This window comes from Dipodomys merriami, unplaced genomic scaffold (assembly GCF_024711535.1).
Source record: "Dipodomys merriami isolate MVZ:Mamm:240054 unplaced genomic scaffold, mDipMer1.0.p SCAF_1, whole genome shotgun sequence".
NCBI lineage: Eukaryota > Metazoa > Chordata > Mammalia > Rodentia > Heteromyidae > Dipodomys > Dipodomys merriami.
Genome location: NW_027202270.1, coordinates 98,556,478 through 98,575,465, shown reverse-complemented (window position 1 = coordinate 98,575,465; position 18,988 = coordinate 98,556,478). Strand labels below are relative to the sequence as shown.

The following is an 18,988-nucleotide window of genomic DNA, read 5'->3' as shown; positions in this document are numbered from 1 at the left end:
AGTAGTATACAAAAAGGTACAATTCCATAAGTCAGGTTATGAGTACAATGCATCTTGATCAATGTCACCTTTTCTATTGGTCTTCCCCATTATTCCCCCTGCCCCTTCCATCCCTACCTTCAAGTTACCTATTTTAACTGTTAATATACTGTATAATAAAACTTGCCATTTCTAACACAAAAATCACAAAAGGAACTCCCTTGTAGCATAGATATAAACTGGCAGATTAAAGACTAGAAAGGGTTGCAAAACCAGAATGTGCTATATTTCAACCTGTTAATGATTGTCTTTCCTAATGACTCCTCACTCTGTAACTGAAACCTTTTCAATTCCTCTCACTTTTCTCACCCCCACATTGAATCCCCATTTTGCATAACAAATCATCCATATAGGATAAAGGTAATAAAAATAGCACAATGGAAAAAGTACATTAAACAATATAAAAAGTACATCAGAGAAGACAACTAGCTTTCAAAAAATCATCTAAGAAATTAAAAAAATTACTGGAGTCAAATATCCTTTCACAGTTAAGCTTTATTAACTGGAATTCCTAGTGAAGTACTATTTCTATGGTGATGACACAGCTCATTTAAATAAAAGTAATTTGTTATCAAAATTGTTGCTTCAAAAATAGAAAAGCCTACTAATACTAAAGTGTTGATGGAACACTTAAAAGTACGTACAAAATGATAAAAGAATAAAGAAGAGTTCTGAGAAATAACAATAGCTGCAGGAACATTTTCATTGTTTGCCTAATAGCAAATAAGGAAAAGCAATTTCAATCTTGAAAACTGGGAAATTAGAATATTCTGCAGTGTACTCAATCATATGAAAGCAATTGAATGTTTATGCACAAATAAAAATGTAATTAGTTTTAACATGGTAGAGTCTAGTGTGTTTCTACTGATAGGTACCTTTTCTTGACTTAAAAGACTGGTCAGTGATGCCTCAAATCAACTAAATAAATCCCATTACTAGTGCTGAAAATATTGTGACTCCTTCAGCAGGGCTTGTTCTTTCACAAGTCAAAGTAGATCAGAAGAGCCACAGACAACTGTTAAAAAAAATCTTTTGGGTAGCTAAAGACACATACTTATGTAAACCTAAAATTTAATATTCAGATGTGAAAAAAGTGAAGAAAAATTTATTTTGGCAAGAATTCACAACTCCTTTTACTCAAAATACTATTATAGCACTCACTCAATAGACTCTGGAATGATGTCAACAACCAAAGTTTTCATACTGAAATGCCTATCTTACACCAAGAAAATCCTTTAACTTATACTACATTCATCACTAAGAGAGAAATACAGTAGAAGAGGGAAAAACATACAAAAGAGGGAACACATTTCTTTTTTTTTTCTTTGTCAGTCATGGGGCTTGCACTCAGGGTCTGGGTGCTATGCTTGAGATTTCTTGCTCAAGACTAGCATTCTATCACTTTGAGCCACAGCATCACTTTTGTTTTTTTGGTAGTTAATTGGAGATAAAGTCTCACATACTTTCTTGCCTGGGCTGACATTGAACCACAATCCTCAGACCTCAGCCTCCTACGAAGCTAGGATTAAAGGCGTGAGCCACCAGTGCCCAGCTCACATTTCTTAATAATGGAAGAACGAAAGGAAAGTACCCCCTGGCTTCACCACAAGTCTCTAGCTCCTTCTTTACCCTTTGGCAAAGAAATATGCCTCCAACCATTTGAAAGTAAGTGTCTCTGTATGTTCCCTTGAACATAACTTAAGAATGCTAATATTAAAAACAAAGAATCAAACAAACAAGTGTGACCGTCCAGAGAAAACCTTCCTCTTAAGAGGTTAAGTAGTTTGGGAACTAGGATAGCATCCATGAAAAATGATAAAGCCAAAAAAAAAAAGTATTATGCTTTATACTTAGCTAACACTAATTTCTCTGAGACCTGGAAATTTTGGATACTAAGTTCCTAATTTAAAAAATGGTCTAAATTTGTTCCTACTGTTCTTGAATGCTTCAAAGCCAGCTTCAGATCATCATCTGATTTAATGGGGATTATACATAAATAAAGCAATTTTGAAGAAGTTCCTAGAAACTGAAATTGTATTTCTGTGAAATCAATTATAGGCAACTATTAAACAATCAGTTTCTATAACATAGATAACTATAGAACTCATTAAGAAAATTGCAGAAGCTTGGAAAGAACTACAAATTATACATACTGTATGTGCTACCTGTATTGTCAGTATAAACACCTACACATTAAGATGGTCTTCTAGCCAAAATTATATAAATGTGTATTTATAGTAACACTGCTCTCTCTTTTTTTAACACTGTTCTCTTGAATGGCTAAAGAGACAGTAACATTCAGAATGATGGGGCTGTGTAGGTTTTAAGTTATTTTAAAATTTAAATTCAAATGATTTCTGCTATACATAGTCATGTTTCTTTGGCTTATTAAACCCATCCTGTCAAATAAGACTCAAGTATAATGGGATCAAAACACACCTGCTAGAATAAAGCAAGAGACACCAGTCCTAAACTGATGCTTTTAGATCGTGTTTAAAATTATTACCAATTTAACTTTACAATTTCATATGACCATGACTATAACAAAATAAAATCTTTTAACTTAGGAGGATGAAAAACACTATGGTGTGCTACAGAATATTCTAGTAGCAATAGTCCCTGATTCTAAACTATGGACTTTAAGTACTATTTATCACTCTTAGGAACCACTGCTTTTGGAGAAATGGCTAAGACTAGGAAAGGACTGAGAAAAAAATGGACACAATGAGCCAGGCGATTTTTAATTCCTGAAAGCAAGGAAGATATCAAAGATTAATGGGAATATGTAGGCCAGTATAACAGGCCGAAGATGATATAATTTGCATGTCAAAATAATTATAACTATTTGATAACATCTTTAATAAAATTCCATTAGTTTATTAAATAACTCAAAAAAATTAACTAATCTCACTGATTACCTTTGCAGATGGCTAGGGCATGAACTCATTCTGGAACTTGTCAAATAAAGGAAGAGAATCAAGCATTTGTCCTAAGTAGTTGATAAGAGAATAAGCATGTTAGCTACAAAAGATGAAGGAATGGCAGTATTAGAAAGTCACATTTGCCACCAGTTTTTAATATAACTTAGAGGAAACACTAATAACACTAAAATCTTTAGAATAAAACTTGTGGGAAATTCTGAAATGATCATTTTTGATCAAGTCCATCAATAACACTATAATAGAAATTATATACATTCTGAATTTATAAAAGAGAAACTACATAATGCTGCTGTTAAGTAGTTTTGACAAAGAATTGAATCAATTCTAAGGGAACTGAGAAGCATATTAAGTGGTACCAAAGGATATAATCAGTCAAATAAATCATAAAAAATTCTACAGAAAAATGATTTAATTTCTCTGAATAAAAAGTTGCAATAAAGGGCAATGAAAGGAACATTGTAAAATGATAGACTAAAGAGTTGTCAACCCATACAATGTACACAAATAAGCATTTGAGCAAACCAACTGTAAAGATGTGTCTGTAATAATTAAGATACAAGAATATAGAACTGGTATTAGATATTACCAAAGACTTATTATTTTTGCCAGGCATAAAAAGTAAAAACTTTTTTTTACAGATACATGAAGTATTTATGTTGTAAGATAATATAATGCCAAGGAAGCTGGATGATGTGTATTGGGTTTTATTACAGAATTCCTTATGTGGTTTTCTCTGGTCCAGAGGATTGAGTCAAGGCCCTCACATATTCTAGGTAGGCCTTTTACCACTGAGCCATCCCCTCGGTCCTTGATTTTACTTTTTTCTTTGAAATATTCCTACATAAGAAAAAACCTTATAAAAACAGTAGAACCACAATTGTTTTCCCTTGCCACAGGGAATGTCCAATTATAGGATTTTATCATCCTGAATTGGAGTGATTTTTACAAGCAGAGCTCTCCCTTGACCATGCAAATTGGACAAGAATCTGAAAGTCTATGAAGAAATATTATTTTGTGCCACTAAGGTTTGAAGAGTTTAGATTGAACTGAACAATCCAACCTATTTTAGTTCAGAGTCTAAGGTACTTTATAAATGTCAGCATTTGAGAAGCTTGTTCATTGTTATTAAAGCAAAGATCCTTACTATCAGAGCTAGAAATCCATGCTATGCACACTCTGTTGGCAATATACGAACATTTTCTACCAGTCCTTGTGTGCACTTTTAAGTCATAAGCAATTTATTCATTTTCTAAGCTAGTAAAGAATTGGGTCCAGTTTATTCCCAGTATTGGGGCTTGAACTTGGGGCCTTACACTCTCCCTGGGCTTTTTTGTTCATAGCTAGCACTCTACCTCTTGGGCCACATCTTTACGTCTAGATTTTTGTTTGTTAATAGGAGATAAGTCTCTTGGATTTGTCAGGTTGGCTCCAAACTTAGATCTCAGACTCCTAGTAGCCAGATTACAGGTGTGAGACAGGACCAGCAAGAATTGGAGCCTTATAATTAAGAGCTGCATTGTTCAAAATTTGCTTAATTTGACAAGTAAGCACCTTGAATGTGTTTATCATGAATTGAGATGTGATATAATTATATAATATATATCAAATCAATAGGATTTTATATATGAAAACGAAATTATAAAAATATATGATCTAAGCTGATTTAATGTTAAAATAGTAACATTTTAGATACATTTTAGGGGGTACACTAGTAAAATAAATTTCTCCTTTTAACTCTTCACCTTTTTAGTGTGGTTACTAAAAAAAAATCTAAGATTCACAGAAATGGAAGGATAACGGGTGAACAAATGCAGCAGCAGTATTCACTAGACACTATGTTGAAAAGGAACTAATAACTTGTAATGGGGACAGGAAGTAGAAACTGGGAGAGCAAAAGGAAGGGGTGACATTGTCTAAAGAAATGTACTCATTACCTCATGTAACCATAACCCACCCCCTTTGTACATCACCTTATAATAATAAAAAAAGAAAAAAAATCTAAGATTACAATGACAACAGGCATTATATTTCTATTACAAATCATTGATATAGAATAATTGAACTTAGGCCAATGATGACGGAGAGAAGAGCAAATGAACATAAACAAAAATGATACAGTAGGAATGAGGATCTCAGTTGAGACCAGCCTGGGCTACACGGAAAATTCTAGTCCACCCTGGGGTAATAGTGACATTGTCTCAAAACACCAAAAGAAAATTAACAAAAGGGTAGAATAACTTAAAACAGTTTAGGAAACATTTAATTGAAAAAGAAAATCCCTATAAAATGCTCTATTATCAATATAGAAACAAATGTTATAAAATTTTACTATTTAAGTATCTAGGATATAGGGGAAAATGGCAGTACCAAAAGTAGATAAATGAATTCATTTTCCCTTAAAAAAACTTGGCCCAAAGATCAGCTACAGCAACATATATGGGATATTCTGAATTCCATTAAAAATGAATGCAATCACACTTTTTGCTTTTATTTAGTTTACATACCTCAATAGCAACTTCCCTATCTGTAAGTATTGTTTATCCAAGAGGTTTTACATTGATAAGGATTAGAAGATCAAAAGAATATCAACCTTGGACTCAAGGTATCAACTTTGAATATGGCCTTTATTTTATTGCAATCACGTATCTTTAAGAAAATGGGTATGTAAAAATGCTGATAATATTTAAAACATTTTTTATTTGGAAACAATTTCTTATAGTATTCTAGAGTGGTGAAGAAAGGGTACACTTTATTAAGATGCTTGTATATATTAGTATAAATTTCAATTTAATATTTCATTAAGAGTCAGCAGCAAAGTCTTAAAGAACAAAAAGATTTCTAAATTTGAAGGACAAAAAACAAACAAAAGGCAAGATGAAATAAAGATCAAGTTGTCCTTTTGACAGAAGAATTCTTTTCAGTTCAATCAAACTCATCCTGCCCACAACCAAGACATAATAAAAAGAAGTCATGACTTTCTTGTTACTAATTTTGCTTCTCCTATTCCGACAAGGAAGGGACATTACAAAATGTATTTTTCTGTGTGTATGTGAGTGCATTTCTTGTCTTAAATGATAAGTAACCATCTTTGTGACATACAGGGAAGGATAGGTGTTTCAAAGGTCTAATAAATAAGTAATCCAGATTTTCAGGCAAAGATGATTGACATTAAAAAAAAAAATCAAGCTACAATTTTAACATTTTCTACGTAGAACTTTTACTCCATCTAGTGGATGCAAAGGGTATAATATTAAGAATTTTAAAAGACTTGGAGATTCTTATAGGTAGCAAGTTTAAATTAGCAAGTGATGGTGTGGTTATAACTTTATGACAACTCAGTAATAGTAACTCACATCCAGAAACTTCATTAAAATGAACAGAATTATATATTGTAATTTGTGTGACTATAACCAGTTTCTCCGAAGAATGTCAACTCTTCATTATGTGAAGATTAAAACAAAAACAATCCTGTTAGTATTTAGTTTTACTATATTAGAAAATAAAAATTATAGTGTCATAGTGTAAAAACTCATATTCCTTATTATTCTCATTCATCCTCCAAGAGGACCAATACTACTTTTGATTGGTTTGGGGAGATCTCATATCCCAATTTTTCTTCTGACAATAAAGAACATATTTCTTTATACTAAACTTACCTGCACATTTATCTTATCTTCTAAACAAACAGACCTCTTATTTTAATTTTCTCTAGCCAAAGAAGTCAAGAAGGAATCTAGAACTCCAAGTTCAGGAGTTAGCAAAGATTTTAAGTCTCTGCTCTGAACAGTCTCCTCTACACTCATGCTAGTGGCAGTGAAGAGGTAATCCCTACACTGAATGCTTTTATGTCTCTTACAACATGGGCAAAATCTGCCCTACTTCTGTAGTTATTTGCTACAAATGAATGCCAAATGGCTACCCCTTGTATCCCTCTGAGATGAATTTTTTAAAAATCTTTCACACATCTCATACTCTGGACTCTTTCTTGACCTATTAGTCTACAAAAATTCTAGTTTTGACATGCATATCATCAAATGAATATGGCAAACTTCTATCTGGAATGTTCATTTCCAATATGGCTACATGGTATTCTACTTTTATCTCCATTAGATCTTTTCTCAAATGTGATTTTGTCTATCCGAAGAGTTCACTCATGTTTATTTATTCTTACTTTATTCTCCTACTTTCTACCTTAACATTATATGTTTATTCATTTTCCTTCTCAAATGTTAAGTTTGTAAGTTTCAGGAAAACAAAGGTAGTATGGTTTGTTTGTTTCTTTGTACTTTCAATAATGGGGGTTGAACTCTGGGCACTATCACTTATGCCATGTCCCCAGTGCTTTTTGCTTCAGTTTACTGATAGGGTCTTATCTTGTGCTTTTGTCCAGGTCAGTCTTAGAACATGATCCTACTATCTCTGAGTAGCTGGATTATATGCATGAAGCACAATTGCCAACCTTTCTTTTTCAGACAGGATCTTGTTAACTTTACCCACCTTAACCTCAAACTTCCATCTTATCTCTGCCTGCGGAGTAGCTGAGATTACAGGCACAAACTATCTTGTCTAACCTGAAATGAGTCATTCTTAATCTCCTACTACATCTCTTAAAATTAGCTTCTGTGTTTTATTACTTAGGACTTAATTAGAGGTTCCTAATCCTTCTTGCCTTCTCTAGGACAGAAAAGTGATTAGAATTGCTAATTTCCATGAGTAATCCAGAATGTTTTATGTAAACATTTTAGATCTAATAACTTGTATTCACAGGGATAAGTTCTTAATTGTTGCTTAAGTCTCGTATCCCTTTTATGAAATAGAAGGCAATCTTTGCAATAACAATGTTATTACATACTATAATCCATAGAGCCTCGGGCTAAGAGTTAGTAAATTAGAGGACTTGTTTTAAAGCCAATGACATGTCCTTAAACTTTTTACAAGTAAATTCAATATTTAGCTGACCATAAAAGGATGAAAAAACACTTTTTTTTTTGGTTTTAAAGATAAAATTAGATATAGGAAATGGCTAAAGAAAACATATGATGTAATCACTAAACAAAATGAGATACTGTTGGGAGAAAGAGTAGGGAGGGTGAAAAAGGATTAATATGGTCCATGTTTGGCGTGTATGAAAACAGTACAAAGACAGTTGTTGCTGGTGGATCACACTTATAGCTAGTAAGGAGGCTAAGATCTGAGTACTGTGATTTGAAGCTAGCCCAGGCAAAGTTGAGAGAATCTTATTTCCAATTACCCAGCAAAAAGCTGGAACTTGCTGAATGGCTCAAGTGGTAGACTGCCAGCTGTGAGAGAAAAAGCTGAAGATCTGAGTACAAGTCCTAGTACTAGCACAAGAAAAAGAAAGAAAATCAAATTGTTTTAATAAGCGAGAGTCACAGGAGAGTGAAGTTGATTGGAATACTCTGTAAGTGAGGAAATATAACAAAACTGTTAGATACTATACAACAACAAAAAAAGTAAAAAAAAAACAATTTAAAAAGTGCTGTATCATTTTAAAAAACGAAGTTTGATTCTCAGATTAAAAAAATTCTCTTCTTACTGAAAACACATTTTTAAAACAATATGAAAAAAAAATACCTACTCGTTTTCTCGTTTCTTTATCCCCCCCCATTATTGCCAACAATACCACTAACTTACTCTATAATTTAAAGGTTGCAAATTTGGAATTTAAACTTCAGTATTTCACTAATCTCCAGCATTCACATAATTATTTTTTATTTATAGTTTTCAACCTCATCTTTCTCAACTTTGTTTCAATAGCTGTTTGTTTTAAACTAAGGGGACTACTAAATGTTACCATTATTTCAGTAATAAGTGCTGTAGTTAGCCTCTTACCAGTACATCATGCACCAATGCTTGATATGTCCAAGTATGGTGTAAAGGAGTTGCCAAATCTATGTTTCTGTCAACAAGGACTAATAATGGCCTTTGGAAGCTGTAAATACATTAAAAAATTATATGAATCTTTCTAGCAGGATATAAACCTCCTAAAACTTTCCAATATGTAATGTCATTTTGATATGAACAGTATGATAGTGCTAAAACTGTTATACTTTGCCTTAAAATGGTTTAGAATATATTCAGTTAATCATAGTAATGATTTGGACTGCTTAAAACCTATGTATAAAACTATGATGTAATCTAATTTAGGGAATTTCTGTAAAGAGATCTACCCAGATTCTTTTAAACACTTCTTTTTTTGGGGGGGAGGTCCGGTCGTGGGGCCTGAACTCTGGGCCTGGGCGCTGTCCCTCAGCTCTTCAGCTCAAGGCTAGCGCTCTACCACTTGAGCCACAGCACCACTTCCGGCTTTTTTCATTTTGCTTTATGTGGTACTGAGGAATCAAACCCAGGGCCTCAGGCATGCAAGGCAAGCACTCTACCACTAAGCCATCTTCCCAGCCCCCAGATTCTTTTACAAATAATTTTTGTAATTAAGTTGCTTCTCATATATCACATTTTGGGGGGAAAAGAAGGCAAAAGGAATAGTTTTTCAGATCCAGGGACAACAGTTTTATAAATTCATATTATGACTTTTTTCCTAAAGACACAAATCCAAAATGTTTACTTTAGAGAAGAATCTCAAAAATCTTACCCCATTATAATGTACAAAATAAACACATTATGTCATAGGGAACCTAGTTATATCACTATTCACTTAATAGAAAAGGGAATATGACACTTGTGAACTGTTTAAGACCATAGTATAATTTAGATGGGAAAGCAAACTGAGGCACAAAAGTCATTTGGTTATGACATTGTCTAAATAGGTTTCAAAGATTTTCTCTAGAAGTATTATTGTTATCAGGAGTATTTTTTGGCTTTCAAATCATTACTACTTGATTATACTAGCTATATATATTCTACTTTGAAAGATAACTAACCCTTTTAAATGAATTATACATTAATAGTAAAAGAAGGTTTCATTGTGAGAATTCCAAAGACCTGGACAGTATACTTTAAGCAAGTTCATATCCTCCCTCCTACCCTTCTGGGCACAGGTCTGTAAACTTTTCTAACTTTATTGACTTTGGGATAAGAAGTCAGGGTAATATCACTACCTACTATCATTTAGTACTCCAGAGTATGTAGATAGTATATCTCCAGAAAGGTTTTCATAAACCTTTGCATGACTAACATTAGAGGCTGGATAATTCTTTATTAGAGGGTTCATCTGGTGTACTGCAGTAGGTTTAGCATTGCAGGATGTTCTTAAATAAGCCTATCCAGTAGCATACTCAGTTTTGACAGCCAAACAAGTCTTTAAACTTTACCAAATAAATGTTCATGAACAAAAATTATCCTTGTTGAGAATCAGTAGCCTATGGTTGGAATTAAGTAAATTTAACAATAGTCCAATAAGTTGATTAAAATAATTTAAAAATGCATCCAAGAAATTGAGATAATTGTGATAAGTGTTTAAAATTATTCAAGTAAGTTATTAATTTCTAAAGCCCATATGGTAACATTTTCATTAGGAAGTTATTAAGGTATGACAATGTTTGAATTAATTTTAAAAAGTTAGGTGAAAATTTGATATGTCTGCTCTGCTCTACTTACTGCTCTACATATTGCATACTTAAGACCAACAAAGAAATCAGAGAACAGCTTAAAATAATGTGAGAATTAAGGTGTTAATGTGAATTACAAATTAATATGTAAGTATGTGATTCATCAAAACTGATTTGAAATAAAGTATATGGACAGTTAAGGGCATTTTTGGTAGAGAGAGGCTATTTCTCTGGATAACATTTTGCCCCCATAGCTTTATTAGTTCAACTAAGAAATTTCCAAAATTTTCTCTTCTTTAAATAATTCTTATATATTTGAGTTGGTTTTAATTTACTCCTTGTCATCATTCTTCATTACTATTAATAATAAAAATTATAAATAATAGCTGGGCGCTGGTGGCTTATGCCTGTAATCCTAGACTCAGGAAGCTGAGATCTGAGGATCGTGGTTCAAAGCCAGCCCGGGGAAGGAAAGTCCGTGAGACTCTTTATCTCCAATAAACCACCAGAAAACTGGAAGTAGCACTGTGGCTCAAGTGGTAGAGCGCTTGCCTTGAGCTGAAGAGCTGAGGGAGAGTACCCAGGCCCAGGGTTCAAGCCCCACGACCGATCAAAAAAAGGAAAAGAAAAAATTATAAATATACTAATTATAAATATAAATAAAAAATACTGTGGCATTTTTATTACTTCATTTAATAAAAATTGAGTAGTGAAAAACTCTGGAATTACCTTGTCATGTTAGAAATAATAGCAATCACCTCAATGATTTGCAAGCTTAATGAGTTACTATTTCATTGTGAAAATGGATATTTAGAAATAAAGTCAGAGGGGCTGGGAAGGTGGCTCAGTGGTAGAGCGCTTGCCTTGCATGCATGAGGCCCTGGGTTCAATTCCTCAGTATCACATAAGCAAAAAGAAAAAAGCCGGAAGTGGCGCTGTGGCTCAAGTGGTAGAGTGCTAGCCTTGAGCTGAAGAGCTGAGGGACAGCGCCCAGGCCCAGAGTCCAGGCCCCATGACCAGACCCCCCCCCTCAAAAAAAGAAATAAAGTCAGAAACAAATCCAAGTATGCAAATTTTCCCCTTTTTTGTGTTAAGAAGAGGTTTAATGATAACTTAAATGGCTTTTGACCTTCAAAGCTATATAAATAGAAAAATTTATCCTACAGATGCTAAGATCTTACAGAAATTTTTACCAAGATAAACCAAATAATCTTCCATTTGTATTTCAGGGACAATTTGGATCAAAATTCTGATTCTGATTAATTTATGAAAAAGAAATTCTTAGAATAAGGATAGTCTAGCACCCAAGAAAAACAATGAAAACTCTACATTTTTATTTTCAAATGTTGTTTAAGTACATTAACAGAATACCTGAATTGGCCCGCTCCAAGTGTGTCACCTGTAAAAAGACTGTTTCTTGCATCTCTTAGATTTTCACGAAGTTTCTTATCTAGTTTCTGAAAAATCAAATTTTAGATGAACTCTTTAACACTTTCGTATGTCACATAGTTAAATGCATTGTGTTCTTAGTTTCATAATCCATAGACTAAAAATTTCTTAACAAGTCAGTGATTCTAAAAACGAAATATTTTAACTTTTTCACTATTTCAGTACTACAACTTGCACTTGAAAGAGATCACTGACTTTTTTTGGGGGGGTCGGTCATGGGGCTTAAACTCTGGACCTGAGCACTATCCCTCAGCTCTTTAGCTCAAGGCTAGTGCTCTACCACTTGAGCTGCTGCGCCACTTCCAGTTTTCTGGTGGATTTTTGGAGATAAGAGTTTCACGGACTTTCATGCCTGTACTGGCTTTGAACGGCGATCCTCAGATCTCAGTCTCCTGAGTAGCTAGGATTACAGGCGTGAGCCACTGGCGTCAGGCATCCACTGTCTTTTTTTCTGTGCTTCAGGCCTGTTTTCACTCTTCAGGACTTTTTACTGAGGCTACCAAACCCAAAAGTGTCCGTGAATTTTTCGGTTTTCTATACCATTTACCTACTTTCTTTTTTAGTTATTCTCATGATTTTTTAATTTAGATATTTAAAAGAAATTTAATTTCATTACCAAATTTAACAAGTTCCTTTTAGAATATTTACTGAGTATTTAACTACAACATATTGGATACTTTTAAAATGCAGTTATTTTAAAAGTAGTTATATGCCTGATAAAAACAATTTTGAGGGAACATAAATGTAAAAACAAAATAGGGGTGAATTAGAGTAAGTAATTTTACTCCAACTAACAGTGATCACTGTTTTTTTGTTTTGTCAATACCAGGGCTTGAACTTTGGGCTTTGTGCCTTGCTTGGCTTACTTATGGATGGTATTCTACCACTTGAGCCAAACCTCCAGTCTTCTTTTTTTTTTTTTTCTGTTTAATTGGAGATGGAATCTCTCAGAATTTCTATCCAGACTAATTCTGAACTTGGATCCTTACATCTCAGCCTCTTAAGTAGCTAAGATTACAATCATGAGCCACTGGTACCCAACCAACAGTGATTACTTTTTAATCTTTAGTGAAATCCCAATGTAATAAAGTATTTGCCACTGGTACTCAAAATACATCTTATAGCAATTAGATAATATTATCTTGAGGTACATATGAGAAAACAACTCATACAGTTCTTATAGTGAAGTGATAATTGCATAAACTCACCACTGCCACCATTTCTGCAGCTGTTCCTCTTGAACATCGAATGATAGGAACAGCACCTGTTTTAAATGTTAGCAATTATCTTAGCTGTTAATTAAAATGAAAGTTATAATAGATCTATACAATTTGGGCTACAAACATAAATAAAGGATTTAAAATCTGGAGTAAAAACAGGTTCTTGTATTTAATAAAGAAAGCAGAAATCAGAAAGATATTTTACTTATATGATTTTATTTTATTTTATTGTGAAAATACCGTACAGAGGGGTTACAATTACATGGGCAATGATTTTGTTTCTTTTTCTTTTTTTTGGGGGGGGGGGGTCCAGTCGTGGGACCTGAACTCTGGGCCTGGGCGCTGTCCCTCAGCTCTTCAGCTCAAGGCTCTACCACTTGAGCCACAGCGCCACTTCCGGCTGAGGTGCTGAGGAATCTAACTCAGGGCCTTATGCATGAAGGCAAGCGCTCTACCACTGAGCCACCTTCCCAGCCTCTGATTTTGTTTCTTGTGGCATCAGTTTAGGAGTTTTAATTTGTTCTAAAGTCACTGAAGAAAAATATCATTAAACATGTATGTATGTTTTTTTTTTCCCCAGGGCTGAGGACCGAACCCAGGGCCTTGCACGCACTGTGCGGGTGCCCTTCCGCTGGGCTAAACCCCCTGCCCCTAAATGCTCTTTCTTTACAACCCTCAATACACAAAACGAACTATTTGTAGAAAAAATAGTTTTATATGTGGAATTAAACAATATAAATTCAAATCTTGCAAATAAGGCTTAAAGCTATCACTCAACTCTTTAAAAAGTTTATATGACTATCTTGGAATATCCTATCATGAAATAGGTACCAGAGTAAAACAGAAACCCAGAGTTCTTTCAAGTTAGATGGTGTGTGCGTGTGCGTGTGTGTGCACGTGCGTGCGCTACTCCTAGGATTTAAGACACAGGGTTTGAGCACTGTCTTAGCTTTTTCACTCAATACTGTCACTATACCACTTGAACCACAGCTCCACTTCTGGATTTTTTTGGGTGTTTAACTGGATCTCATGGATTTTTCTGCCCAGGATAGTTTCAAATCAAGATGTTTAGACTTTAGTCTCTTGAGTAGCTAGGATTATAGGCATGAGACACCAATGCCTAGCAAGAACTATTTTTATATGGAGCTAATTGATCAATGTGTCCAATTTTTTAAAACAGATTTCTTAAATCAGCATTTTGACTTTTTGTAGGCAGTTTCAAAAACTAAGTTTAGTATTTAGCCTTAAGAATTCACTTTAATTTACCTTAAAATAAAACAAAGAGCTTAACAAATTTGGGGACTGGCATTTCTTATTTTACAAATCAGCAATAAAGGACTGTAATCTTTAAAAAAAACTATCAAATTAGACCATAATAGGAAGTATTCTTATAATTTGAAATGTTCCAATTCAAAAAAAAAAAATAAAGAAATGTTCCAATTCAACTATCAAATCAACTCACTGAACATCGTAACTCCTTTCTTTTATCACTGGAATATATGTTACCAAAAGCTAAAATTCTAAAGTAATAGAGCCTAATTGCACTGAAAATCTCCTGACACAAACTGAGAACATTGTAATTTTCAACTGCTGAAATGGTTGCAGTTCCATTCTACAGGAAAGTTTATTTTGATAAATAAAATAGTAAAAATGTGAAATACTAGCAATTTTTTTTAAAACTATGCTTTCTTATGCCCTCCCACCTCAAAGAAATCCCTGTTAAGAATTAGGAAACAAATTCCTTCAGGTTTTCTATATAATCCAGTAGTGTAAGAATAAGTGTATGGGTATATGTGTAAGTATGTTTGTATAAAGATAAAAAATAGGGTATTACATGTACTGTTTTGAAAACTGCTTATTTAGTAATGTACTGTGAACATCTGAAAATGGCAGTAATTGCCTTTTTTTCAGAGATCACTCTGAAAGTGTTTTTAACACTTCTGTGGTCTCTTCATGTCTTTTCCAATCTACTCTTATTTGAAAGCAGTTATCAGCAAACAAAAACAATCATGTTCTCAATAACCCTAGGAACAGGCAAAATTTTGGAGATTATATAAAATGGCAAAATAGATAATTATGTTTAATGACTAGAAGTTATATACTCATACTTACAACACAACAGGACTAAAGATGTATCTCAGTGGTAGTGCACTGCCTAATGTGTGAGGCCCTGTTAGGTTCAAACCCCAGCAAGACAAAAATTAGCAAGCAGAAAAACCAAACTCATTGGAGGCTACTGAGAGTACAGATGCAGAAACTGGATGGAGGTAAAACACTTGGAAGAAGGGAATTTTAAAAAATGAGATACATGTACGATAAACTTCTCTCCTAAGGGTAATTTCCACTTTACAGGACATGAGGTAAAAACTCAAAGATCTGAATTCACAATTGGATAGTAAAGGGGAAAAAAATCCAGGAAAGGAAGGAACCCTAGAATTTACATACAAATTTTTAGATTTGTACTATATGATGCATATCTGTTCTTCAATTTTCTCATTTGTAAAACAGAGTTTATCAACCTACTGTAATGATTATTTAAACTCAGGGCCTCATGCTAACACTTGAGCCAAGCCTTTAGCCCAGGTTTTTAATATTTACTTTTGGTGATGGAGTATTATAAACTTTTTTTGCCCAAACTAGATTTGAACTTCAATCGTCCAGACCTCTGACTCTTAAGTAGCTTGGAATATGGGCATGAACCACTAGTGCCCTGCTTAATCAAAGCTCTTAATAAGTCTATTAGAATAGTTGCAATTTTTGTAATTTTAGATGATCTAAGAGAACATTTAAATTTTTAGTGTAGTTTAAGATTATATGTAAGTTCAGTGTTTTGCTTGTCTTACACTTATCAGGCACATCTCTATTTAAATTTTTTTTTTTTTTTTTTGTGCCAGTACTCTGGTTTGAACTCAGGGATGAGGTGTTATCCCTTAGTTTTTTTGGTCAAGGCTGAAGCTCTACCACTTAAGCCACAGCTCTATTTTCAGATTTTTGGTGGTTAAGTGGAGATAAAGAATCTTAAGGATTTTTCTGCCTATCCTGGCTATGAACAACAATCCTCAGATCTGTCTCATGAATTGCTAGGATTACAGGCATGAACCACTGGTGCCTGATTACTTGAGAAGTTTTATTATGAAATATTTAAAGAAAATTAGGATTCACATAGGATGAAGCTGTCATAAAATCATTGAAGCAATATATTAGAAACTTATAAATAGCCAGAACATTTAGTACTCAACAAAACCTTAACTCAAAACCCCCTACTGGGAGTTTGGTGGCTCACACATATAATCCTAGCTACTCAGGAGGCTGAGGATCACAGTTCAAAGCCAGCCTAGAGGCAGCAAAGTCCATGAGACTATTATCTTCAATTAACCAACAGAAAACTAGAAATGGAGCTGTGGCTTAAGTGGTTGTTCATTTGCCTTGAGCACAAAAGCTCAGGGGCAACCTTCAGTACCTGAGTTCAGCCCCAAAACTGACAAAAAAAACTCCCCCAAACAAAAAAACCTACTGGGGCTGGGAAGGTGGCTCAGTGGTAGAGAGCTTGCCTTGCATGCATGAGGCCCTGGGTTCGATTTCTCAGCACCACATAAGCAGAAAAAAAAAAAAAAGCTGGAAATGACACTGTGGCTTAAGTGGTAGAGTGCTAGCCTTGAGCTGAAGAGCTGAGGGACAGCGCCCAGGCCCTGAGTTCAGGCCCCATGACCGGACCCAAAAAAGAATGGGTTATTCAAGAGGAATAACCCATTAAGTTATTTGAACATTTATATTTTTATATAATCTAGAATGTATACTTTATTCCAACTGTGGAGAGCAGAGATTCCAATACATGAAAAGGATCACATTAAAGTCTGACAGATTAAAGAGAAGTACTAAGTGACTCATTTAGTTGAAAAAATAGCCAGAGAAATTTGAAAACTTACCCAATGTAACAAAAAAGCAGAAGAGGCTGTCAACAATAGTGTCCATAACTGTTTCCATTTCTGTGTCTGTAATATCTGGCCTATTTATGGCTAAAGTGACATAAGAAGAAATACAGTGACTAAAATTCATCTTTAAACTTATAATTTGTTAAACTAGTTTGTAACATAAAACCAGTTTGATAACACTTATAAATACTCCAGTGAACATTTTTGCTATAAACTTTTTCTTTGTGCAGATCTTGGGACTTGAACTCAGGGCCTGGGTGCTGTCCCTAAGCTTTTGTGCTCAAGGCTACTGCCTACCCTTAGTTGAACCACAGTTCCACTTATGGCATCTTTGGTGCTTAACTGGAGGTAAGAGTCTGCTTAACTGGTAGACTTTCTTGCCTGGCCTGGCTTTGAACCATGATATCAGATCTCAGCCTCCTGAGCAGTTAGGCTTACAGGCCTGAGCCACTGGCTTTTCTTACAACATTTAAAAAGTGAACAAGTATATATTTACTACCTTTTCACCATCAATATAAAAAAAGCCATGCATATATACAAAACACCTACCTCAGTATCAAAATAGCAATAATAATAATAACTCTACCAAACAAATCAGGAACTTTCTGTCAAAGCAAATAGGAGAATAAATACTAAATTCTATAATTTTATTCATAAACACTAGATGGCCTCAAGAAACTATTGTATTCATAAACTTTGGATGGCCTCAGGAAACTATTATTAATAACATTAACCAACTTCTGTCTAGAAAGACAATAAAACAAACATCACCTATCAATTCCTTTGTAATCTGTTATTTGAATACTTTTTCTGGCTTACATAGATCAAACTTTTGTAGATAAAAGAATTACCCTGGGAACATGGTGGAACTAAAGTTTCTCTGAACATTTTTAAGAGATAAAGGATTCTTAGCTTTTTCCTATTGGTACCTACGAAATATTCATTCTGTCAAGCATCTCTAGGGGGTTCAAGTACCACATTCCTTGGAGCTACATTAAAAGAAACACTGATGTTAAGATTGTCATTAACAGTCAAAGACCTTGTGATACTCACAAGACACTATGTTGGAAATGAACTTTACAACTTGGGTGTGGGGGGTAGGGAGGATCAGGGGAGGGAAAGCAGGAGAAAATGAAGGAGTGGGTAACAATGTTTGACAAGACTTGTACTCATTTCCTTACTCATGTAACTGTAACCCCTCTGTACATCACCTTTACAGTAAAAAAAAAAAAAAAAAAAAAAAAAAAGACCTTGATAGGGGCCTCGAGACCTATCTCTGAGTTTTGGGACTTCACCGAAGTCTACCTCAGAGAATGGGGCTTTACAGAAACCTATCTCCAAGTTTTGGGACTTCACCGAAGTCTACCTCAGAGAATAGGGCTTCTAAGAGGCCTACTCCTGGGAAAAGGCTGGCAAAAACCCCTGGAAAAGATGTGTTTCTGCCTATCTTTTCCTCATAAGAGTGCCTATTAATCTTTTACTGTTTCTACTGCTCATTGTACTTACTCATTGTCAACGTTCCCTTATTCAAAGCTCTTTAAGAGTGTTGACGACTCCAATATCTGATGAGTGTCTTAAAAATATGACTAACTCACCAGAGTTAAGTGCTACCCTGAAACCCCTCTTATGGAGGCTAGTAGACAAGTTATAAGTAAATATAAAAGTATTGGGGGTTTCACAAAGTCACTCCAGCAGAAGGAATTGTAAGAAATTTACAAAAAGTTGTAGGTGCGGCTAGAACAGAAAGAATGTATGGCAATTGCTGAGATAACTACTTAGGAGAAAAAACTTCCTCATTTACTAAGAGACTTGCTAAATCTAAGTCTCCTTGGTGCTTACTATTAAAGAAGGAACAGGAAAGATCTTAATGGGACAGT

General features: G+C 34.3%; 1 protein-coding gene across 2 annotated transcripts in view; it reads right to left on the bottom strand.

Moving 5' to 3' along the window:
• Positions 1-18,988, bottom strand: part of Scfd1 (sec1 family domain containing 1) — a 98,508-nt gene that overhangs the window by 59,406 nt on the left and 20,114 nt on the right. For both annotated transcript variants that reach the window (XM_070026233.1, XM_070026223.1), the window contains 4 exons: positions 17,106-17,195; positions 13,168-13,223; positions 11,882-11,967; positions 8,835-8,934 (listed from right to left, as the gene is read on the bottom strand). In XM_070026233.1, the coding sequence (XP_069882334.1) occupies positions 8,835-8,934; positions 11,882-11,967; positions 13,168-13,223; positions 17,106-17,195 (332 nt within the window). The remainder of the gene's footprint in view (positions 1-8,834; positions 8,935-11,881; positions 11,968-13,167; positions 13,224-17,105; positions 17,196-18,988) is intronic.